The 25,595-nt window shown below is 42.4% G+C and overlaps 1 protein-coding gene across 8 annotated transcripts; it reads left to right on the top strand.

Moving 5' to 3' along the window:
• The first annotated feature begins 975 nt into the window (after window positions 1-975).
• On the top strand, window positions 976-25,415 carry LOC102103052 (dual specificity protein phosphatase 13B-like). Of its 8 annotated transcripts, XM_088059897.1 has the most exons (8): window positions 2,112-2,128; window positions 2,208-2,667; window positions 4,987-5,018; window positions 7,434-7,531; window positions 8,033-8,125; window positions 21,646-21,841; window positions 22,963-23,183; window positions 24,306-25,415. In XM_088059897.1, the coding sequence occupies exons 6-8, from the start codon at window positions 21,693-21,695 to the stop codon at window positions 24,530-24,532; spliced, it is 597 nt and encodes a 198-aa protein (XP_087916023.1). In that variant the 5' UTR covers window positions 2,112-2,128; window positions 2,208-2,667; window positions 4,987-5,018; window positions 7,434-7,531; window positions 8,033-8,125; window positions 21,646-21,692; the 3' UTR covers window positions 24,533-25,415. The 8 variants fall into 8 exon arrangements, with proteins under 8 accessions (XP_087916021.1, XP_087916020.1, XP_087916022.1 ...); XM_088059895.1 differs by lacking the exons at window positions 2,112-2,128; window positions 7,434-7,531; window positions 8,033-8,125 and adding exons at window positions 976-1,071; window positions 1,704-1,744 and having other exon boundaries at window positions 2,462-2,667; XM_088059894.1 differs by lacking the exons at window positions 2,112-2,128; window positions 7,434-7,531; window positions 8,033-8,125 and adding exons at window positions 1,000-1,112; window positions 1,704-1,744 and having other exon boundaries at window positions 2,332-2,667.
• Window positions 25,416-25,595: the final 180 nt, after the last annotated feature.

Consider the following 25,595-nt stretch of genomic DNA (forward strand, 5'->3'; position numbering starts at 1 on the left):
CAGTTAATCAGTACCTAAACCAATGTGATTTTTAATACAGCAACAGCATTCGAAATTCATGCTACCACTCTGCCTGAAAATTAGCTTGTTACCTTGTGGTGAACCATGAAGTGATAATCAAATTTGGTTTTGCCCTTTGCTGCTGGTTGGATTTATTGATTAGTTGACCTTATAAAGATTCCCTGCCAGATTAAGTAAATACATTTCTACTTGCTTTTTTGCATTTTAAGCATCAGTTCTGATAATTTTATTCTTTGCTGGAAGAGACTTGCAAGGTTATTAGAAGCCTAATATAATGATGACTTATGTGTCGAACCTCTGCCTTTCCAGATCACATTTCCTTCTTTATTGGTGGAGAGGTTATGACATATTCATATGATTCTGACTAGCATTTAGGGGAATGTAGAAATCCCTCCCTATTTCACTGTACACAAGTGTTTTGCAAAATAAGCATATTTAAGATCCTTTCAGACAACAGTTTGACTGTTGAGATTTCCTAAAACTTGTGAAAGAGCTCCACTGATGAGACAAGGTAAGACATTGTTGTGTGAAAAGATCAAATAGGAAATCACATTTAAAACCCAACAGTGCTAGGATAATCATTATACCTCACAAAGCAGCAGAATGGTGGAGGAGGAGCTTTGTTTGCTTTGAAGTTCTCCATTAAAATTAATAGGGATTTGTATGACTTAACATTTCATTATAATTTATACTTCATTCACATTACAGTAGGTTTTAGTCGGGAAACCTTTTGAAGACACGGCATTGAAAAATCTGTAATTCATGTGAGTGAAATAATGCATCTTAATGGCTTTTGGCTGGGCAAAATTAGACACATGTGAGCAAGATTAATGGAATCCCCCCATCAGGATAATGTTTTGTATGCCTCTGAGCATCTGTCCTACAAAGCCACAGCTGTGAAAGCTGCTCCTGTTGTAAATTAGTACCTGCTCCTGGAGATACTGCTCATCCTGGGAGAGTATTGTTTCACTAGGGGCAGAGAAGGGAAGAGTACAGAGTGAAGCTGAGTCAGTAGGGCATCCATACCACCAGTGGCACAGTAGTGATCTTGTAAGCACAACTTACTCATCTCAGTGGAGGGAATGAATTAGGTAGGAACTTTTTTCAAGGGCATTGTCAAGTCATAGATGTGTTTTTCATCTGTGGAGTCAGTATTGCTTATATTTCCTGCCTGTCTGCATTGCTTCTTTATATACGGATTTGCTTTGAGTGCACATTTGTGCAGGGAGAAGGATTCCAGTCAACATAAGCAAAAGCAGAAGAATAGTCCTGTAACTTCTTAAAACAGAAAACGTTGACTGCTGCAGTGTGCTAAGAGGAAAAGGGACCTCCTCACCTGTCACTTACACTATCCATAATCCAAGTCATGATGTGACTTGACATTAGTACTTCACTGCTTTCCTCTACTAGCATAAAAACCTGTATTTTCAATGTTGATTTGGCAAGTTAGACTAAGGAACCAAAATGAAGGAAAAATACTGCCTACCCAGTGGCAGTTCATTCAGAAAATGTATGTTTCTCAAGAGGGTCTACGCAACATGGGAGAAGGTGCAAGTGAAAGGAACTGTCCCAGCCACAGCTCTGTCAGACTTAAATCTTTTTAAAGCAATCACAAAAACAGTGTCACCTAAAGGGAGCCATGTAAAGTTCCAGTGAAAACTTCTCTTAATTTTATTTTCCAGTACAAGAACTGAGGGCATCAGATGAAGTCAGGAGAAATCAGGTATGAAACAAAAGGAGGGGTTTGTGTGAGTTGTGTAACACCTTGCCACAGGATGCTGCAGAAAGCAAAAGCCTATTCAAGGGCCAGCTGGAAAAGTCTGAGGGATAGAAATCCATTCAGGGTTACCAAATACTTGGAAACTCCATCCAGATCAGCAAGCTTATAAACTGCAGGCAGCTGGAAGCTGGGAGAGTGTTATTATTATTGTTATATACAAAAGTATAATTCATGCTTGTGTGTTCTTATATTCTGTAGGCGTCCACTTTCAGCCATAGTCAAGCCCAGGACAGTGGGCTTGGTGAACCTTGGGTAAGGCCCAGGACAGGTGCTCTCATGGTGTTTATTTTGAACTTGCCCTCAAGCTGTGCTGTCCCCTCTTTCCTGGTAGGTTATTATTAGAACTGGGTCACATGAGGCATTTGGGACTGCGTCTCAGTTGCATTGACTGACATTTCTTTCACAGGGAAAGCTCTGTGCTGGCAGGAACAAGCACACATAGCTTATGTGAGGATGGGAGTAGCATTTTTTTGCATAAGATTCACTTAAAGCAGTGCGTTCATTTTTCTGGTTGTTCCCCATTGCATCAGGGACAGAGTGCTGAGCTAATCCAGGGAGGCGTCAAGGCGCGAGCTGTATTTAGAGTCAGCCACCTGCTTGGGAACATCAAGCGGCAGAAAGAGCCAGCTTCAGCAAAAACCTCCCCTGTGCATTCCACAGCAGCGGCTTCCAGCAGGCCCTCCCTCCTCTGCCTGATTCTGCATGAGGCCTTCAAAAGAGTCTGCACCTGAAGACGGACCCCGACAGCCCAGGAATGCTCTGAGCCTGGCACTCCCTCTACCCAGGAACTGCCAGATATTTTGGACAGCTGCAAGGTGGAATTAAATCACGTGGGTGAAGACTGGCCTAATCTCTGCATAGGCAATGTAAGTGTTATTTGAGGCTGAGCTGTTCTGAAGGGCTGGGGAATACAGTACTCATTAACATATGCTATTCAACTTTATTTAGTTTAGTTAGTGTTGGTAAACATTGCCTTAAAATAGACTTAATATTAGCACAGAAGAAAGCAAAAGAAAGAACCTACTACACAATTATAAATACAAAACAATTAAAAAGAGACTCTATTGTTTTGTATTATTTTATAATTTGCAACATACACAGATTTTATAAATGCTACAGCATTTACCATACAAAGCACAAGACAGACTTCTGGTCCTGAGCAGCCTTAAAATTGAACAATAATTGATTTTTACCATTTTTAGTGTAATTTTAACTAGAATGGAAATTCGCACATAAAAAAGTATTCTGATTTTGGCTGTTTATATGACAACTTGATTTGCAGTTGAAATTTCTGACAAATCCATGGATATTCTGAATGACAGCAGACTTCACTATTTCTGAAAACTGTGCAGATGGGTATTTCACTCTGAAGCATAGAGAAAGCATGCAATCATCTGCACTCAACATGCCTAGTGCCCAGTGTTATGCCAAAACAAGGGTTTTTTCACCATCATCAGGTGACAAACTTGTTGAAATATCTAGAAATTACAATAATTTCTGCAGGAGAGAAGCAGGGTGAACTAATAACCCTGCTGATTGCCTGCTGATTACAGCATGAGTGCCCGTTCTTTTAGCTATGAAACAGCAAAGCCATAAAAATGAGCTAGGGGATGCTGGGGAAATAATCTGCATTTAGAAAACTTGGTTTTACAAATTACTGCCTGCTTCCTGATGTCCCTGAGCTGCAGGCAGGAGCGTGGCAGCCGGCAGGTGACCCCGTGCACAGCGGGGTCAGAGCCTGGCTGTGCTGAGTTCAGCTTCGCTGAACTTCTGCCTCAGCCAGGAGAGCAGGAAATCGACCCTTGCCTTTCCACTTAAACCTTGTAACTACACTTGGAAATTAACTCTTTTACTTATTAGAACCATATGCAGAAATAACGATTTGTAGAATTGAGCCTGACAGGTAGTACAGGCAAAGATTTAAGACAAAAATCACTGAAATTGTGTTCTGATAACAGCAACATTTGATTTTAGACAACCTTTTAAGTGCAGTTTTAAGACCTCCTTTCAATGCCTGTAAGTATACATGTTCCAAACTATTCTTGGATGTTTCTTTCAATCACATTCTCTCTTGTAGGGGGGAAAAAATGGTGGGGAATAAAATGAAAAAATATATAGATAACAACAGTGTGTATGTGTAGTAAGGAAAGATGAACTTTGAGAACATTCAGCTAACAGAAATAAAAATGTAAACAGGTGTCTTAATGCAACAGCTGATCACTAATATCAGCTTAAATATGAGTTACAGACTGCAAACAGTGAAACTAGAAGTTGATCAAGTACTACAGATGGAATTTTCTTTTTTGTGCCAACATCAATAAGACAAATAGGAACAACACCTGAGAATAAGATTTCATGGGCTCTTCATGAGCTAAAAATGAGGAACAGAGTATGTTCATTTAGGGCCCAACCCAGTACTAAGTGAAGTTAATAAACAGTGAATGTTTCTGTTACTGAGCAAACCCGTGCCAGCATCAGAACTTGTGCCAGAGCTAAAATAACCCAGAACAGTACCATATATTGTCACTGCTTGTTTCCATGGAACCAGTTATGTGCAGTTTCTGAGCAGCTCCTTGGAAATCAAAGATCAATCTAGAATTAATGCCGTATTTTATAAGAAATATTTCTCCTTATGCCTTTATCAGAAATCTGATGTTCAGCATCTTTAAACAAGTTAAATATGGAATAAAGTAGGGATGGCTGACTTGACATGATGACTTTCATCCTGGAGGACTTTGAAGCTGTCAACAAACTGATTATTAAATATTTATCTGGCTATCAGCCATTGCTGATATGCAAGGCCAAGGCCAAGACCCTTTGGGTTTAAAGGTACAGTGTTTTCAGAAGTGCTACATAATAAGCAGCTGAGGGCACAATATGTAAAATATCCTGCAGAAGTCAAACTTCATGCTGATATTAAGCAGGCGGGTTTATTAACTGGGGTTTAACCAGATTAGCAAGGCTATCTTCAGCAAAGAAACATTGTACAGTTACAGGCTGAGGCGAAATGGTTATTAGCTATGCTAAAACCTTAGTATGTTCAACATACATATTTCAAATCCAGTTACAGAAGGACCTGAGCTACCTCCTGAAGTGAATTTTTGTAGGATGTTTACGCCAGCAGTCCTCAATGTGATTGTAGTTAACTGAAGTCAGTAAAACTTCTTAAATTTGTTTCTTTTCAGAAGTGAAATAACTTGGAATTCTGCATTTCCAGGTATGAGTATATTCAGAAATCATAACCTTTTACCATTCTTCTACTACCTTACTTATCCTTACACCTCTCAAAGGGGAAGAAATGTCTGAGTGTTGTAGACACTGGGGTCTACAGACAGGAATACATTACAAGGCAACAAGATAACTTGAGCTACTTGTAATCATGTGCTTTTATAGAAGACACAATCGACTTTGACCTTGTTGCACATTTCTATACATGCTGTGTGCATTAAAAAGGGCAAATGGCAAGTCCCTGTCCCGATGGTAAACTGCTGCTCTTACACAGCACTCACATTAAGCAATCACAATTACTTTAGCAGCATTAACTAAATGTCACTCAACCACTCGGGTAAGCCTAATCATCCACTTACAGACATTGTCTTCATTGGCACGTGGGAAAACAGCAGGATCCTGAGAGATTAGGAGTGACCAACAAAACCATATTCACATCAGTGGCAAGGATCACACATTGTGTGCTGGTAATCATCAGAATGTATCTTCTGTAGCAGGAGAGAAAGAAGAAAAGCAATTATAAAAGGGAAGACAGTTCTGAGCTCTCAGTCAGATATCATCAATTTTTAAAATTTTTTTTCGTTTTTTTGTATTGATTTGTCAGAATACACAACAAAAATAACTAAAAATACTTTCTAGTTTGAGAAACAGCCAAAACCTGCAAAAAACTATTGCAGAGACATGCCAGTTGGCCATTTACAAAGCCTAATGCCATGTGTTTTCCTCTGTTTCTGGACTCAGATATCTAGTAACAAAAAGTGGTTCTTGATTTATGAAAGGGCTATAGGTAATACCCTGGAGGCTACTTTATCTCAGCTGCTGTAAATTGGATCTCTCAGAGATGAGATGAGATGCGAGTGAGGCAGAAGTACAAACTTATGCAATCTGTGACTATGGCACTACTCCTTGCAGCCTGGAACAGCACTATGTGTATTCCTTTCTGTTTTGAAAGGAAAAATCTGTATTTGCCTTATTCTTAGAAAAAGCAGATCTGCTTCCTTTATGCTGGCTTACCTTATGATATTCTGCCACTTTCCTCTAGGCATTGTTATCCAAAGAGTTACCCAGTCATGAGCAATTTCATCATGCTGCAGGATTTACATACTGAACCAAGACACAGTAGACACCTATGTAAACTCTAAACTCTCATGAAATTAAAAAAGCACAAAGTGACAAGGAGAAATGTCAGAAAAACTATCTGAATATGAGACAAAGATGAACATGACCTAAAGCTTTGTCATCAAATCTATTTTTCCTCTCTGTTTAGGGCATAGAATGTTTCTGAATTTTGCATGCTCCTGTCATTCCTCAGTCAGTTGGCTAAATGAAGGCAGCAAACATGCTAGGTACTCCTCTGGGATACATTCCTAATTTGTTGTCCATTCTGCTCATTAAAACTCTCAAAACTCAACTCCAAGAGAAAATAGGCCCCTGTTTAAAACTAAAGCTCTTAAGTATATCCCTGGACACAAAAAGATGTTAACTTGTTTTGCTGATTTGGATCAGCAAATGAAAAGGGGAAAATATTTCCCAACCTGTACAAGAAGTCACCCAGATGGGAGACAGTTTTCTTACCCTGGTGACAATAGATGCTCAATGGCTGAGGACTTTCCAGCGGTAACTAGTTTCTGTCATGCCCTCTGCCCAGCTCTGTCTCAGCTTTATGGACCTGAGCATTACTGAAAATGTAATAAACTTTCATCTATAAATTAGACATTTCTCTCATGCTCAAAATTTCCTGTTCCCACCAAAATTATTATTACTTGAATATTGCTGTGCCTCTAGCACTAGTGAACATGGAAAGAGACAAGTCATTTAATTTTAATGGAATATTTCAAAAAGGAACGGCTCTTTAAAGCCTATTCTGCTGGTTCAGAAAGCAGGTTTCTCCCAGAACCCTGTCTTTTGTCAATGTCTTGCCAAGGAGAGGGGACTCTAAAGAAAAAAATTGAAACTTTTTTTTGAACTGTTGAAATGACTACCCAAATTGGCAAGCTAAGCTAGACCACCCCAGGGTAGTTCTTATCTTAGAGTATTTGTTTGGAAAATAAACTGTAGTTTTAGACTGAAGTCTTAAACGTGCAGAGGTAAAATACCCGGGGAGAGTTGCTGGTGGCAATTCAGCATCTCAGCAGAATTCCATAGCATTTTCCCAGAGTTCACTTGCCACATGCATGCATTTTGGAGGAGATAATGCAGTGCTGCATGCAGAACACCAAAGCTGGGACCACACCAGTCCTTGTGGAAACTCCCACGCCAAACCAGCAGTGTAACCCAGGGGTGAATTTGCCCTCCTATTTCCAAAAAGAGATGCCTGCCAAGGACAGTATGGCCCAAGGGGCACACATTGCTGGCAGGCTCTCAAGTGTCAGAATAGAAGCCGTGTAGATCCTGTGCTTTGCAGGCAACACACAGACGAGGAAAACAATCAAGTTGTTGGGTGGAAAAAGCAGCTTCCCAGGATCGCTCTGACCGTGGTGTGATTATGATCAATCCACATTGGCAAGTATCATCTTTCCACGTGTGTTTCACCTCCTGCAGGCTGCCTGCGGAGAGCAGCTTGGGCAGGCTGATGCATGCTTGTTATTGCTGGTGTAAATATCTCTGCCTTGTGCTATTGTGGCACAAAGCAGCTGGACCATTTGAAAATCATTTAAAAAGCACTATAAAATTAGGGCTCCAGTGCTCTTATTTTATGGCTTTCACGAGCAGCCATTGCCTAGAGAGAAATTATCCTCTTTATTTTCAAGGCTAAAGGTTCTTTTAACATTCATCAAAATCAAAGTGCCCCCTTGGTAACACGTTAGGCTGTTACTTATTTAGTACAGACTCTTTACCTTCTGCATAATATCACATTTGAGATCTCAGTTCGTCATATACAACTCATTTCATTGTGTCTGCTGTTGTTACCACCAAGTGAATTTGCATAGTTTCAAGAGAGGCTGGATGATGCCCTGAAACATATTCTTTCCATAATTCTTTTTTTTTTTTTTTTTATTTTAGAACAATAGCCTAGAGTGTTTTTGTTTCTGATCCTTCTATAAAAATGTCCAATTACTTTTTTGGCAATGGATTTGCACAGACCAATTAAGCACTGTAAGTAAAAGATTTTCAAGGGCAGAAATAATAATTAGGTACATAACCTGATAGACTCACTTTGAAACATCTCTTCCTCGTGTATATAAAAAAAAAAACTGTCTTTGATAATTTTCTTTTTTCCATTCTTGTTTTCATGGATAACTTCTTTACCAAACTGAGGAAAACAGTGAGTGAACCAAAGCAGCATGACAAAATGCAAACAGTACAAAGGGAAAGTCATTCTTTTTAGGAAGAAGAAAAGAAGCACAGCTGTATCAACCATACTTAGAGCTCAGATCTGAAGGGGTTAGGAAGAGACACTGCATGAAAGCATCCATCAGCCACAAAGGTGGCAAGTGGAAATGGTAAGGCTCTGCACATGCTCTGTGCTGCAGCTCAAGAAAACTGTTTTGTGCCCCTCTGTTGTTTAACCTGCCTTACATTTCTGTAAGAGACTGGTCACCTTTTTATCCAGACATCAAATACAAACTGAAGACAAACATTTACAAAGTCATAACCTTAGCTATGTTCTCATGGTTCCCTCTTTGGCCAGGATTTTGTCTTTATGTTCTCAGGGGACAGCAGGCTCATTCCTGTGCCAAAAGGCAGCACTCTTTCAGATCTCTGCAAAGGGGGTGGTTGGTGCTCACAGATCCTGCTGTGAAAGCATGTGTAGCCACATGGAGCGGCTGTAAAGTCAAGACGCACCATCCTGCCTGGCAAAGATGTAACCAGGCAGAAGGCAAGGCTGCCTGTGTGCAGGGGGAGCTCCATCACCATTCCAGCACCACTGAAAACAGAGGGAGCTTGAGTTTTTAATGACAGAGACTTTTCCTGTCATCACCCAGTCTGTAATCCATCAAGGGAATGGTTAAGCTAATAGAGGGACGAGATGAAGTTACTTGGTAATCACTATTGTTTATGACCCTAGAAAGGCAGAAAATGGGACAGGCATGACAGACATCTTCATGGAAGAAGGAGGTGGGACAGACATTAAGTAAGTCAGGATAAGAAGCTCTGTGACACATTTTTCTGTTCCAACAGTCAGCAATCACTTTCCTGTGCCTGACAGTCTCAGAAATAGAGAGAAGGGCCCAGGTAAGTTCACATAGCTATGGGCCCCTGCATTTCAGATCCGATTAGATCTTTTAGGTTAAGACTGACTCGTTCAATCTCAGCCCTTACTTGTGGCAATAGTGAAAAGTGGCAGAAGAGCAGAGATCAGTGTAGCCCTCTCAAGACCTCATCCAGCACCACGAGTGTGATTATGTCACCTGTGCAGGGGGCTCCTCCCTTCAGAGCTGATGTGCACGTTTGTTCCCTCTCAGGCATATACACCTTGCTCAACAGAACAAAAATTAAAAATTCAGATAGAGTTTTTACCCAGTAGAGGAGAAATAGAAAATCCCTTCTACCCAGTGGTTTCAAATTCCTGGACAGCCCTGAATTTTCCCTTGCATTGTGGACAAACCACTTGTTTTCTCTGAAATAGATAGCAAATTGACACTTGCAGTTAATGTTTTAGTGCTGAAAGGGGAGGATTTTCCTTTCAAGCACTGAAAGGGAACGGGTGTCTAGAGAGTGTTGTTTTCCCCATACACACATATCTACTAACACCTCAATGTGTAAAGGCTTGCTCACCTTGCATCCAGAGCAGGATTAAGCATACCTTGGAGCTGTTTTGACCTACATGATCAGTTGCTGAAAGCCTGGCAAAAGGACCCAGGTTGTAAGATGTCCTGCATGAGCTACATTCAAAGTAATTTTGTGCTCAGTTTAACCTATTAATATCAAGGAAGGCATAATCTACCTTAAAATAGCAGGTGGGACCCCACAACTCAGAGGTGGGCAGCCAAAGGGCAAAAGAAAGCTCCTGGATGCTGGCAGTGTTCTTGGGGTGTTGTCAGCAGCTGCAGACCTCCCATCACTTGTTTCCCTCACAAAATGAAGTTGCTAACTGCAGAACCAAGCTGGCGCCAAAATAATTTTTCCACAAGAAGTAATACAAGAAAGAATACCTTAAAAAGCCAAGTAGGATCAGAATCCGGAGTGGAAAGGTGTGAAGGCATTGAGATCTCTGTTAGTATCTCATGGGGCAAGGGTGTCCCTGCCCAGGTGATGGGCATCCATACCATCAGTTCTTTTCCCTCATCACCACAGCACTTTTAAGCATTTTGCTTTTGCTTCTTCACTTTTGATGCCTTGTCATTCTCCTCCATGTTGCCACTGTGTAATGAATCTTGGTTCATAGTGACAAATGTATTGCCAGCCTGGGAGGTAGATTCTGGATGTTTGGTGCCCATGATACATTCAGAATTCAGTATTTAGTAATGAGCAGTGCAGACACAGCATTCATAAGACAGGTGGAAAAGATCCAATGCAGGTTGGACTGAAGGGCTGGCTAGTTATTCATTCTCCATCAGGCAGAGCAGAGTCTAGAGGAAGCCAGCATAAGAAACAGGACAGCTGTTTCTGGCTTTCAACAGATTGGCTACTTCTAAACCTCTTGATTCTTTTAATTACTACAAATTACTACAGACTGAACAGAAGAACTGGTCCTAGCACAAAAATCCTTAATTGTCCTCATGCCCCAAACAAGCACCTTGCCTCCATTTGTTCCAAGGAGGCTAGCTGAGGCTGTGGGGTGAAAAAAAGAAAAGGAGGGGTGAAGGCTGGGTGAGAAAGACAGGTGAATGGATAGCTGAGGGGCAGGCTGGATGGGTGAGGAGCAGGCCGGTGCTGGAGGTGGCTCTGGGGAGGCCACTGCCATGGGGCAGCACAACTGCCATGACCATGAGCTTTGTCCCCTCTCCAGATGAGCTGCAAAGGTTACTGATGAATGTCCTCGATGTCCCAGTGAGGGAAGGGATGTCTCAGTGCTGGGTCAGGCCAAACCAGGCCAGGCCAAGCCAGGCCATGGGGAGCAGTGGTGTGGCAGGGCCCAGGACCAGGGCCCGGAACTGCTGGGTCTCTGCAGTGCTGCCGTTTAGAATTAACTTCTACCAGTTAGTGAGCTCTTGGTAATTGCCATTGACACAATAATCTTTGTGAGTTTTCCACAGTTTTATTTTATCTGTCAGAAGAATGCAGGGGTCCCACCACACTGGCTGCTGAGGAGGAGTGCCTTTGGGTTACTCAAAGGCTCCAGCCAGTCTGGTTGTACTTTCCAAACCAATTTCTGTTCATGTAGAGGGTTTACTTCCTTTAAGAAAAGTATTTGAACTGAAATCAACAGGGGAGAGGGCATGAACAGCAGAGACTCCTCCATCCCAGCCCTCTTCCAAAGCCCCAGCAGCTCCTGTGACAAGCATTGAAGGGTCAGTTTTCCAGGAGAACATGGGGGGACACTGATTTGACCCCACCGCCCAGCCCAGCAGCCCAGTGCAACAGCCCACTAGCACCCAGGCTTCCTCCTGCCCAGCTGCTGTCCCTCGTGTCTCCCGCTGTTCCCAAAAGCCAGAGCAGTGTCCTCTAGCTTGGCTCTTTTTCTACTATGGCTGGAGAAACAGGGAATGGGAAGAGAACCATATTTGGAAGCAGACAGTATAAAAGACTAAAATAATCATCCTGCTTTTTACTTTAGGTGAGTGTATTATGTCATGGACTAGTTTGTACAACAGATTTTGCCAGCAGAACAAAACCAGGCCAAACTGCACAGTGTAAAGGAAAAAAATGAGCACTGTCACAGGCTTTTCCTATACAGGAAAACTGCATGGGAAAAGATACGGTGTAGATCTTTTGATGGATACACGCAGGTCAATACCAATCTAATTAACTCCGTACATTTCACATTTTTCTTCCATCTCAGGTGCACAGTTCCTTGTAAATTCTCCCTTTAAATGCCGGTCGGAAGTGTATTCCGTCCTGCGATGCCCATGGCTGTGTATTTTTAAAGCCTCTAACATTGTTTTTTCCTGCCATCTTGTGGCAGCAGGAAAAATCACAGCGTTTCACTAGCAGCAGAGCTGCCCGCTGGCCTAATACAAGGGTTGTCAGCAAAACAGTCTAATCTATAATTAGATTAGTTGGTATCATTGCAAAAAATACAGTCCCTCTTGCATATTTAAAAGCTTGACTAATTCTTCTAGCTCCACTAGTTGGTCTTGTAGCAGAAGTTCTTTGGTTCTCTTAGAGCAAAGTGTCTGTTTTGTAGACCTCGTGTTTCTGCTGTCTATACAGAGCAAAGGAGACTTACATAACAGGTGAGACTTTATTATGTTATGACAAGACTTCATAAAGTAAACCCTAAATATTTTGAAAAGGCTCTTTTTTTGCAAGCGTTGCTCTCAGGTCTTCATAATTCCTTAAAAAAGCCATCTTTGTTTCCTATCAAACCATAGGAAGATCTTGTCTGATAGGTATGTAAAGCTTTTCCTTTTACTGCAACCACTATTGCTGTCTGGTGTCACAATGTAAACACCACAAAACCTGCCCAAACATCCTGCATTGTTTGCTTAATTCTTTAAACCAAAATATTTTCATTATTTTGTTAAAAATGCATATAAGATTTATATGACTGAATCTAGCTTCCTGTGGTTTTTTTCCCCTTTTCCTACAATTGCACAGAGGATTTTGAAAATGAATACTTTGATCCCAACTCTCCTGCCACAATAGCTCTTCCCACGTAGTTGAGGTAAAAATATGAAAATTATATATGATAATTTAAAAAAAAAAAAAATCAAAAGTAAAAAAATGTAGGTATTTTCCCTTAAAATAAATGCAAAATTCAGAGCCAGTAAGAAAAACTAGTCACTACTTACTAAGAATATTTCCAGCCTGCAAAGAGAGTGTAAATAAATGCTCTTCAAAGCTTTGTTCATTTTCACTAGCACCCGCAAAAATGACTGCTTGGGATGCCAGGCACTGGAGAGAAAGGATGTTAGTGCTATTTATAGCTCACGGGTGGCTTCCATTGCCATTGTACCTGAGAATGTCGCAGTCCTTAATGCATTCCTACGCATTGCTCGCAGGTACTTTCTCAAGCAGAGGTTAGCCTTCCCAAGGCTGCGCTGAAGGCAAGGAGGTTTGCTTTGGGAAAATGTTACGTTTGCGGTGTGTTTCCAAACTGTTGTAAACCACCTGCACGGGCACAACCTCCAGCAAGGACACTCTCCTTCCTTCTACCTGTGCTCAACACTCCCTCTTGGGAATCTGGAGGCTGCTGCTTTGCTGGAGGCTCTTCTCCCCTCCATCACCCTACCTACCAGCCTTGCCATTCATCTACAGTCCACACCAAGCCACAGCATGAAACACAATCAGAAAAACAGCAGCATGAAACCTGGCAAGATAAAGTGAAAATACTCTCCAAAAACTTGCTGACACAAAACAACCCTTGCTTCTGCCCTGCCTGACCAGCTGCAAGGCTTGCATAGGCTCAGTCTCAGGAGTGGGGCAGCACAGTTTTGCCTGCTTCTCACAGAGATACTGCAGCAGGGCCAGGCAGGGAAACTCCTTCCCAGTGACCCTGGGACTGGGCATTCCATGGAGCAGCAGCATGTCCCCACTGCCCTTGACCTCTCATCCCTCATAGCCTGGAGAGGCAGCTGCATGCCCTGCTTTGCCGACAGCCCCTGATGAGGCAGTTCCTTCTTTGCTGTGATTTACCTGGCACCCTGATACCAGGGAGGTGCAAACTCCAGCCGGAGATAAACCACTCACAGTTTTATTTCTTCAAATTTAAAATAAGAAATTAGGAGAAAATACTCATCAGACACATAATCAAAAGTTTGCAAGAGACAGGAAATCCCAGTTCTATGTCTTAGTATCTCCTTTAGTCATCATTGGTCAATTCCTTTGTGACTGTCACTCTTCTTTAAAGATGACTTAATCAAAATCAAATAATGATTTTAAAGTCAGCACTTAAAAAAAAATAAATCTAAGAATAAAAACATTCCACTCTGCCCCAACAGAGCTGAGAATGTTGCTGAAATGCTCTATGATATGCCTGAAAAACTCAAGTGCCAAAATAGATCTTCCATTGTAGAGTTTTGAAGTTTTCTCTTGATTCCATAGCAAAGAATTTGTACAGCTCTGTGAACCTTAGAAGGTGCTTTTTTTGTATGTACCCTTTCAAGAAAGGCAAAGCAAGGAGAACACTTCACTGCTTATGTTAAAAGTGCAGGGAGAGACAGCTCAAAGCTACCCCTGCCAAATGACTGAGGAATATCAAAACCCCTTTCTCATGCCTTCAAATATTCTGAAATCTTGCAAACTTGACAGCATTGTCAATTTTGCATTGACAGCAGCAGTCAGATAAAAATCATTTGAGGAATAAATCAAGGAGAAGAAAAAAACCCCTTTAATCCACAGTCACACAAATCCATACCGCCTGCAGAAGTGCAAGTGCTTTGGAGCCCCTTTTAATAGCAATATATTAACATCCTTGTTTGTCTTTCCTGAAGCTTGCAAGACATTATTTCCCCACATCTCTCTCTCAGTCTGGCCTCTGACACCATTTTTATCAGAACTGCCCATAACTTACACCTATCGACAGCCTGTAACACCAATGAAGTCTTGGCACAGCACTGGCTGTGACAGCACTCACTGAACTGTTATCAATATCAAGGTCATTTTGTTTTTCTTGCTCTCACTGCAGCTGCAGCTTCTCTGCCCTCAGGGCATGAGCTGCCCAAGAAAGCTTTCTGTCTAAGCTCCTCAGAAGCCACAGCCTCTCTGCTCCATTACTGGCGTTATATAAGATTAGAGTGAAGTTTCTACTATTAGAAGCAGTTAGCTGCATGGTGATTGTGTGCTCCCCTGATTACAGCGTACAGCACAGTTATGGCTGCTGGCAGCAGGACTTAAGACTAGATAATTTTAATTCAGGGAGAAGCATGAGCGCAATTGAGATGCATCAAAAAAATCAGTAGTTTGGGGGGGCTTGAATTCCTAGCTGTGGTACCCTGGACAGGAATTTCCCCAGAGGAGAAATAAAAGGGAAAGCATCATCCTAGGCTCGACAGATATTCACAGACGGTCGGAAATTGTGCTAGGAGCCTGTGGAGGGCAGCGCTGTCTTGCTGGGAATGGCTCATTCCATAGCTCAGAGATGCCAGCTGCTAAGGTAATACTTCTTTTTTTATCTCTTTTGAATCTGAAAGCTGCAGATGTAAAAGCTGGCATCATGCCACAGCCATGACCTGTCACTTCCAGCAGGACTCCCCATTTTTCCAACCAGTGCCTCCATTTTTAAGCCATCCTTTCCTGCAGCCTTAGCCAGGCTAAGGCTTGCGTGGGCAAGTGCTCGTTCCTAGGCTGCGTGACTCAAATAGGAGGGTTGGGGGAGGTGGGAGGGGGGCAACACAAAGGTTCTACCCCCTTGGAATGATTAGAGTTTTAGGAAAATATATGCAGCTCTATTACATTGCAAAGAAGAGGAATTGCTCTCCAGGAGCGCTTCTGTAAAGCAGCACCCTCTCCCCTAAAACTAGCAAAGCACAGGTGAAGCTCACCCAGTCACTGAGTGGAACAAGCTCTGCCCCTCTCGGGGACATCCCTTGTCCAAGGACGACAGTGGCTGTGTGACCTGGGATGGGGCTGCTGGGAGCCCTCGCTGGGGCTCCCCGCCTCACTCTGGGGCCCCTCTGAGCTGAGGGCTTGGGCTCCACCTGCACTCCTGTGTCTGGCCATGCACCCCCTTATCCTCCCACTTCACCTGACACCTGCTCACCACCAGGAGCTCCCTCGGCTATCCAAACCCTGCCTGAGGCTGACTGCTCGCACCTGCCCTGCACAGAGATCGCTCCCTCTACTGAAATGGCCTTGTGCATTCCTGCCCTCCCCGGTGGACACAGTTCCTGTGGGGCAGCGGCAGCAGCCCCTCCAGCACCATGGGCAGCCCAGCTCAGGAACAGGGGGGCTTACAGAGGAAGGAGACTTTAGCTTTCCAGCCCAGCTCGGGAACAGGGGGGCTTACAGAGGAAGGAGCCTTTAGCTTTCCAGCCCAGCTCAGGAACAGGAGGGCTCACAGAGGAAGGAACCTTTAGCTTTCCAGCCCAGCTCAGGCTCCTTGCATGCAGAGGTTGGTGCCTTCCAGCTCAGTCTGGAGAGCTGAGAGGCCCCCATCATAAATGTACAAGGCCGGATGTGAATGGAGATGTCAGGAGGGAGACCAAGCGCTGAAGAGGTGTGAAGACTCAGATTTTTCTCCCACCCTGTAAAACACGGTTGCCAGTGTAGGGTGAGGGGCATCTGCAATCTGAGCTGGGCTGGGCTGGGCTCCGGGGGAAGCCGTGGAGGAGGCTTGGAGGGCTGCTCCTGCTCTTTCCTGACACTGCGGTTGAAGGGCGGGCTGCGTTTTCCAGAGCCCTCGATCTGGCATCTTTCCCAGCTAGTAAATTCTCTTAAAAACTGAACCAAACAGAGCTTTAATTGTACATTCTGCTTTTCTCTTCACTCCGAAATAATGGCAATAGCATTTATACAGTGCTGCAGTACCCGCACTGAGGCTGAGGGACCGATTCTGCTTTCCATTATTTAGGGGCACTGCTTCTGGTGAGGCAGATCGGAGTTTGAACAGTGAGCTGGAGCAATGAACTTCTACTATTCCCCACTGTTTGACTGTGGGCAAAATAAAAGGCCATAATATATGATGCAGTCAGCCAAGAAAGCAATATTGCTCTGCCATGTGCACAGTCTACACCAAGAAAAGTCCAGGATCTCATTTCTAAATTCCCGTAGGTACCTCATTTAAACCATCAGCCATAACCTGCTTCTCATTTTCAATACCGCTTGGTATTAGAGCTGCAGTGAACTGCTGGTGAGAGATTCTAATTCCTGCAAACAAGCCCCTGTAGGCTTGCAAGGAAAACACAGAGTTCCCCTCTTGGTTGCCTGCTAGGTTCCCATCTGGCTGTTTTAACTTTGCTATTGCTTTTAAATGTGCCTGTTTCTGCACACAAAGCTTTCAGCTCCACCTCAAGAGACTCCTGGGTTCTCTTAGCGTCAGATTCTGACCAAAGTGTAGAGACACAGACTGGGTCCTCTTAACAAAAAGGAAGATCGTATTTCACATTACAGTATCTAAAAGATTAATTCCACTAACATGATCATTTCCTTGTGAAACACACTTCTATCTGGAATTTTCCATCAGGAGGACAAAGAGCCATAGAGTTACACACTACCTGAGAGGAAAGAGCAAAGAGTGTAAAAGATGACTGCAGAGATGCTTGCTGAGAGACGAGAGAAGAAAAAACAGACTAGACAGCATTTTCAAATGCATCAAGAGGCTGCTTTTTTATTTTTTTCCCCTTCCACATGAATTATGACCCCATGCTCTTGAATTTTGAACCATTTTGTTTGTCAGGATTTTGATACAGGGAATTTAGGATATTTGGCTGCAGGAGCTTTCTGTATCATGTTATTGTTACGTAGTGTTTGTGCTACCGTAGTAACCACAGGGCCTGCTGTGCCTGAGGCTCTCAATAATCTCATGTAAGGACTTGTTACTGAAAGACACCTGTCCCCATCCGGGCTATCGACGTAACACAGGCAGAGTTGTACCAGCCAGGAAGGTGCTAGCAAAGGGAAAGAGGAAAGATGATTTGGATCCAACTAATGCCCTGCCAGACTCCTCTTGGGACTCCAGACATTAATATAATCTCTCTATATCTCAGTTCCATCTTGAGGAAATGAGGGAACAGCCACGGCAAAATGGCAGGAGGCCCTGTTACAGAAGTGAAAATTTGGGCTAGACAAATAGGTGGCTATTCAGTCTGTGTTCATTTTTAATGAAATAAAATATTTTTCTCAACCAGGAACAAACAATTTCATATTGTTTTAATGTTTTAAAATATTTTATGCAACGTAGGAGAACAAATTCCAAAACAAAGTAACTGAATAGAAAAACGGGAATAGTATTTTTTTTAAATAACAAAATTAACTATTTCATATCTACAATACTGGAATGTTTGCATTTTTACCCCCAAAATTTTGCTGAGTTTTTTTCCCCTGGAATCTGCAGATGCAACACAAATCTGTTAAATGCTTTAGCCAATTCAAGTTACTGGGGCTTTGTATGGGTTCTTTTCTTTTCTTTTCTTTTCTTTTCTTTTCTTTTCTTTTCTTTTCTTTTCTTTTCTTTTCTTTTCTTTTCTTTTCTTTTCTTTCTTTTCTTTTCTTTTTTCTTTTCTTTTCTTTTCTTTTCTTTTCTTTTCTTTTCTTTTCTTTTCTTTTCTTTTCTTTTCTTTTCTTTTCTTTTCTTTTCTTTTCTTCTCTTTTCTTCTCTTTTCTTCTCTTTTCTTCTCTTTTCTTCTCTTTTCTTCTCTTTTCTCTTCTCTTCTCTTCTTTTCTCTTCTTTTCTCTTCTTTTCTCTTCTTTTCTCTTCTTTTCTCTTTTCTTCTTTTCTTTTTTCTTTTCCTTTCTTTTCCTTTCCTTTCTTTTCCTTTCTTTTCCTTTTAGCCAGAGATGCTCAATATGAAATGGCAATTGTTTCCACCATAGAGAAAGGGGAAAAAAACCCCAAAAACAAACCAACAGAAAACAACAACAAAAAAAAACAAACAAAAAGGCTTTGCAGACTGTAGTATTCAAGTGGCTGGGTAATGCTGGTGAGATACAAAGCTCCACTAGGTTGTTGTAGACAGGGTTCTGGCATGACTGGGTCCCTCAGAAGCTGCACCCAGCTGCATCCAGACAGCACTGAGTCACCCAGAGCCTTTCCTGGGTGCTCCCTGCAGCCAGGCAATGTCACCCACAGCCACATCCAGCCTGGACCTCCAGGGCAAGTCCTGGACCACTGGGGAAACTCAGGCTCCACAGCCCAGACAGAGAGCCAAGCTGGCCCTGGCCATTTGGGGTGTAGCCCAGTGCTCCAGGTGTTTGGGAAATGATACAGAATGACAAGACTGTTTTAAAGATTGTGTGTTACCTTCTATTTTGTGGATCGCCATTAAAATCTCTGTCCAGCCTCAAAAATCTCCCACAGGTTGACTTTTTTTGTTTGTTCTGTTGTTTTACTTTTAAGCAGAAAAAAAAATAAGAGAGAGAGATAGATAGAAAGAAAAAAGCTAATGAGATGGGTACAGTGTAAAAGAAAAGTAATCCTATCCAACTTGCATGGTCTAGATCTCTGCAGAAAATGCTAGTGACCTTGTAAGACAGAAATTTTTCCCTCAGGTACAGGGATTCCTGCCCTCCTGCTGTCACTATTTCCAGCTAGAGCAGCTTCTGGGAGCCACCCAGAGGGAGAAGCTTAGAGAAATGTAATCAGTGGCAGCACTTTTGCTACCTCTGCAGTATCTTAAAGTAGAAGGTGGGGGGAAGCCTTCACCAAAGTCCCTGGCCTTCAATTAAAAATTTCATATTGCTTTCCTCATTAGTCTAATCATCTGCTATAGCTATTTCCAAGCTTACCCTGAAGGCCCTGCAGAGCAATCCAATTTCAAGGCCAGTGCAGTGCAGGCAGGAGCAGTGTTCTTGGGAGGAGCCATGCTGGTGTTGACAGAAGGAGCTCACTTATCTGACATTAGGCATGTGAATAAAATAATGTTGGCACACCTTCTGGAAAGAGGATTGCTCTATGAAAAGAAGCTCTGTTGCACAGCATTTCCCTGGTTGCCAAGGCCAGAGTCACCTGTGAAGTGTCACTGGCACCAAAATGACTCAATTCTGGGAGAACCTCCTCAATGTCAGGTCTTGAACAGGAGGCCATACAATTTAATTCTCTTTGCTGACCATCTCCATTACTGTAACTAACTGAGAGGCTACAGTAGAAATTTAAAGCAGCAGGATCTAGCAGAAGTGAAAGTTTGGTACCCATCTGCTCCACAACTTCAGCCCTTAAGCATTCGCAGCAACTCAGAGTCAGCCACACTCCTTGAAAAGGAGCCTGTGATCTTATGAATCTCCTGATGTAGAAGCTGTATTATCTTATTCTTGATTTTCTTTTACTACTTCAGCTTAATGTTCTGTGTCGGTGAAAGTACAAACAGGTCATCATGAAGATGCTGGCAGTAGCTCTTGAGCACAGTGCATGACTTTCACAAGGCAGTAAAACTTGTAGGGCAATGAACATTATCTGTTTCTGTGCTATTCTTCATGCTAATCTGGGCTAGGATTGCACAACATACTCCCTTACCAAAGCTCTTAATCTTATATTATCTGCCCTGAAAAAATCGTAGGCTTTTATCTCTATATTTCTCTCTACTTCCCTGCAGTTCTTTTCCTCCACCATTGAAAGTAAAATCAGTCATTTTTTTCTCCTATGTATCCCATCATTTTTATTGTGTTTTTCATATCTTGCTTATTAAGTAGTTACCCTAGGGAGACCTCTTTCTTATTGGAACATACAAAAAGCTATAACTGCACTTAACATTTGTGGGGAAGAGGAGGGAGGAAGGGGCAAAGGAAACAAATTTAGACTGAGGTCACAAAAATAAATGTGTATGTTCAGTAATATGCCTCACATCAACTCCACTTCTTTTTCTGTAAGCAAAAATATATTCTTCCTTGTCTTCTGTTTATTCTGCAAATCAACTTACACTGTTAAAAATAACATACATGGACAAAGTTGTTGTTTTAGAAGCAACATCCATATGGCTGCTGCTGCTGTGGGGCAGGGGACAGACCAGACGACTTCAGACTGTGATCTCACAGACCTGTGATGGAGCCCTAGATGGGGTTCTCAACAGGACAACAACACCAGAACTTTAGCTCTATAGTTTCAGAAATGCTCTCTTTTCTCACATCCTGGGTAAGTACCCTGCCCCTCAAACAAGAGAAATGGCCCCTCTCTGGAGGAAAGTGGCTATCACGTTATTTATACAAAGTGGAACAGCTCCCAGAGGAGAGATTGACACAGGCAGGCACAAGAATACCATCATAGCTAAGTGTCCAGGGACATTCAACTGAGAGAGAACAAACTAGTTCAAATCCTCTCAATTTCTTGTTCTATACATACAGACATTTATATATATTTATGTTTCTATATGCACATGAAAATCCTTTGCTATGTATACATGTATGTATGTACATGTGTATGTGTGTGTAGGTGTGTTTAAATACATAATTTATAAATGAAATAAAATTGTATGTTCACACTGTTTATATGCTTATATGTGTATATACATACACCATACAGATTACTCTCACATACACATCCTAAGGTTTTCTCCTTGGCCCTAGAAGCTTTCTAAGTATCAGTCAGCTTAATGATGTATTCAAAAACTTCTGGTTTTAACTAATCAGAATCAAGTGTACACAAATACTCTGGTAGCTCTTCAACCAAAAGAGAAATTATATCTGTGCCTACAAGATTCATCCAGTCTGCATTCAGGTGGTGCAGATGTTCTTTACCAATAGTGTTACTTGACAAGAAATTAAATCACATTATCTTATGCTGCTTTCTCAGGGGAGAAATTACATGCCTGTAGAGCCCTATCCCTGAATCAGTCCTGCTCTCTGGATGCTTTTAGCAACACCTGCAGGCCCTGCTGCACAGACTAGTTCTAATAATGTAATCCTATTTGGAGGGTAATGAACAGGTCTACTTTCTAGGGAATAGTATTTCTGTATGAAAATTTCCTTTCAATTCATTTCAGAAAAGCTGTCTCTGATACAGCCTGAGTGCATACAAGGGAACAGCAAGATGCCTCACACCAGATACTCTTCATCTCTGACCAGCAGCACTTCCTATGAAACACCGGCACTATCAGACCTCCAGCAGCTCCTGTGGCTCAGAGGAGGATCTGATAATCATGTGGACCAAGTCTGGCCAAATATCTACCTGGGAGATGAGTAAGAACATGTGGGCCTATTGTTAAGCTGTTATCAGTCCCTGGGAAGAGGAATGGAAAGGGTGTGGTACACTGGGGAGCAGCTTTTGGATCTTCAGGAATGTTTTTGTGATACAGGCTTCCAAAACGGATGATGTAAAGAGCTTGGATGTCAAGAAAAACATGGCATGCAAAATGATGGCTTACTCACAGCGTGTCTGACTTGGTTTTTTATGTTCTTTGATCCACCATGGATTTGGCAGGGTAAAAATTATTTGTGTTCTAAAGTCCTCAAAGAACCTATGCCAAATTCATGTAAATTCCGAGATGCATTATGTGGCCTGGAAACTCTTCTCTAAGGCAGCAGACAAGAGGCCAGTAGCCCTAACCCTCAAACAGGGATAGCAAGATTAAGATCCAGAAAGAGGAAGACCCAAATTAATTGTGCAATAGTCATCTTGACATTCCAAATCCAAGCTTTCTTTCAAAGATGATAAAACTGAAAATATCAAACAGGAATTTTCATGCAAATACCTTGTTCTTGTGACCAAAAATACTTAATTGTTGTTTCCTTCCAATTGGATTACTGCAGATTACCTGGATCATTAGCTCATTTTTCCCAGCTCCTTCTCCTCATGAATATATCAGTTAAGGTTCGGAATTTTGTAAAATGCCGGTAGTCCCAGTTTATGGCGGGAAGTGGGGCTGTTCTAGCTGGTGAACACAACGCATTGACTTCATGTCCAAACCAGGAACAAGGTGATGCTGCATCTGTGCGAGTTCTCACTCTTGAGACCAGGCACATTATCAGTGAGAGATTAGCTCTAAAAGTTCCTAAACAAATATTTAAGGAAAATCTTGACCATTTCATACAGTAAGCCATGTTCGCAGGGATTAACTGCTGGGAGGCATTTGCTTAACTGACAGTATCCCACTGGCAAGTTTGTGCTCCCACTGCTCTCCACACCTCCGTATCACATTTTTCATGCGCAAAGCACTATGTGCTTCTTGAAATTTGCTCCTCTGAAAGCAGGATGCAGTTCCTGCATCCTTCCGTAGTGGGAGCAGGCACTAACTTTAAACCATGCTATTTTTGCAGAATGTTAGGAACGTTGCCAATGTGCCCTTCATGTCTTTCAACAGGTGGGCTGCCAGGAGCAAAACTACACTTCAAAGCCTCAACATTACTCATATCCTTAATGCAGCAGATGGACCATGTAGCATCAACACGGGAGCCAAATATTATGCAGATCTGCAAATAGAGTACTATGGAGTAGAAGCATTTGATGATCCTTCCTTCAATATAAGTGTCTTCTTCTATGATGCTGCCAATTTCATAGGCAAGGCCTTAAACTCTTCAGGAGGTAAGAGAGAAGCAAAGATAAGCTTTGTGAGGAAATTTCAACACAAGCCAAATGACTTTTCATTGCAGTAACAGTCACCAACAGAGCTTAGAATCAGCATATGGTTCAAGGCAGCACATACAGAACCACTGAGCAGAGGATGGAGAAGGGTGCCTATGCCATGTGCTGCAGGGAAGGTGGCTGTGCCAGGTCCCCAGGCATTGCAGAAGACTGGCTGCCCCCAGCCCAGCATGGTGGAAAGAGGGGCAAGCTCTGAGACCAGAGTGTAGAGGGAAGGGGAGAGGTTATGGCACTGCAGATGCTGCCCTATGGGCCCATCCTGTAGGAATCAGCAGGATCTGTGTGCTTCCACACATCCCTCCCCCTCTTTGCACACTGACAGGGGCTCCAGCTGGGGATCCTGCCCTGCATGCTGCTCCTGCTCCCTGTGGGAGCAGCAGCACTTCGATGCTGGCTTGAATGCTTCACACGCTCAAGTACTTCACAGAATTGGAGCTTTATTCAGCCTGTCTATTAAGCTAGAGAAGCAACAGAAGTTAATGAACTAAGTCAAAAACTATGAGCCTGACCTGCAGCCTGCTGAATTTTTGTCAGCAGAGTTTGGATTATGGCCTAGTTATCATAATTTCCATTTGTTCCAGAGTTTGCTCTGACTCTGGCTGCAGGATCTGCTGCTTTCACTGGAGTGCTTTATTAAATCCTCAGTTATAGCTCACACTGGGCTGCTGAGATACAGTAAATTACAACTCCATTTTTACAGGCAGACTATCCCACAGAGTTTGTGGGACTTGCCAGTGATCACAGTCAGGGCTGGGCCAAATTTTTCTGCCAAAACTCGTTTTTTTCCACAGAAAACTATACTAACAAGTTTAGTCACAGGAAGCTTCTCCTTCCACAAAAAAAATAAACTATTTCAATCTTAGGCCTAAATTAGATGCAGAAGGTCAATATGAAATACCACCTTGCCTGAGAGGTGATCTTCCTGAAAGCATGAAGCTCCACTAATTGTCACCATTGCTTTCTTAACCTGTTTCTACTGGCTTTTTTTTCTCCTCCCTTTGTCTTTTCCACTTCAGAAATGCTAAAGCACACTCACTTTATTGTGCCTTTTTGTTTGTGCAGGTAAGGTGTTCGTTCACTGTGCCATGGGAGTGAGCCGCTCAGCAACTTTAGTGCTTGCCTTTTTAATGATCCATGAAAACATGACACTTGTGGATGCTCTGAAGACAGTGAGTACTCGCAGAAACATCTGCCCAAATTCAGGGTTCCTCAGCCAGCTCCGGGACTTGGACATTAAACTGAATGAAGAGAGGAAAAGAACCAGAGCATCTGCTATCAGAGGCCTGTAAGAGAGTATTGCTGCAAGAAAGAGGACAAAATCTTGTTTGAGTTGCCTGTATCTCTTATAGATGAACTGCATTTATAAATTTAGGACACAACTTTATGAGGCACCAGATGCATGCTATTAATAAAAGTAGACTTCGCTTGATCTTTCAATTGTGCAAAGCTTTCCTAGATTTATATTTATGATTGGTTGTATACTCTATCCTTCACTCTCCACCTTAAAACGTTGCTGTCTGCTAGTTTAAAAGAAGGGAAAAAAAAAAAAGAAAGAAAAAAAGAGAAAGAGATCAGGTTCCACTTCAGAAATAGCTGTGTTTCAGCAAGTAGTGAAGCTCATATCACTTTATGAAGTGTTAGGCTATTTGAGGTGAAAGATGCCATATTATTTATGCTACAGTAATGCTTAGAAGTTCTCTTATGAACCTCCCCCCCCTCCACCCCTCACTCCCTGTGTCTCAGAGGGTTTGTATTTTGAGACTTGAATCTGGCGCTGGTTAGTTCTTGCTTTTACAACTGGTGGAGCTCCTGAGTTGGGGTAAGAGGCTGTTTAAAGGCAGAGCAGCTGGGAAACAGCATAAGCCAGTCTAACAAATTATTCCAGGTATCTCTACAGGCTTTTCCTTTTGGCTGTTCATCAGAGCTTTTTTCCTCCATGAAAACATGTTTCCTTGAGAGGGCATTCAAATATTGTTCATCTTCCATACTAAAAATCAGCCAGGAAATGCTGCAGAAAATGCTTCTAAAGAAGAAGGTGGATTCTCAGCTAAGGCTGGTACAGGAAAATATTTGACAAAGTTCAATGTATACCAAATTTGTCTGTCAGTTCAAAATTACAAAACTTGGGATTTTCTTTCTCAAAAATAAAGGGTTATTAACATTGCAACATCATATTCTGTGGCATTTGCTTTTGTGAGGTGGACTGAAGTGAAAACTGAAGACACACAGGAATGGCAAGGGAGGTGTTGACAGGAATCAGGCTTTCATCTTTGTGTCTCTGGGCCACCATAAGAGCACTCAATAGCTACTGTCATCTGATGGAACAGTGCTGCCTGGAAACTATGTGAAGCA

Source organism: Pseudopodoces humilis, chromosome 9 (genome assembly GCF_049639895.1).
Source record: "Pseudopodoces humilis isolate 2021_Gansu_Grassland_sample_001 chromosome 9, ASM4963989v1, whole genome shotgun sequence".
NCBI lineage: Eukaryota > Metazoa > Chordata > Aves > Passeriformes > Paridae > Pseudopodoces > Pseudopodoces humilis.

Excerpts from the sequence above, each read along its gene's own strand:
- LOC102103052 (XM_088059895.1), top strand. The coding sequence starts at position 21,693 with ATGCCTCACACCAGATACTCTTCATCTCTGACCAGCAGCACTTCCTAT. Across the intron at positions 21,842-22,962 it reads AATATCTACCTGGGAGATGA|GTGGGCTGCCAGGAGCAAAA; the intron begins GTAAGAACATGT and ends GTCTTTCAACAG. Across the intron at positions 23,184-24,305 it reads GGCCTTAAACTCTTCAGGAG|GTAAGGTGTTCGTTCACTGT; the intron begins GTAAGAGAGAAG and ends TTGTTTGTGCAG.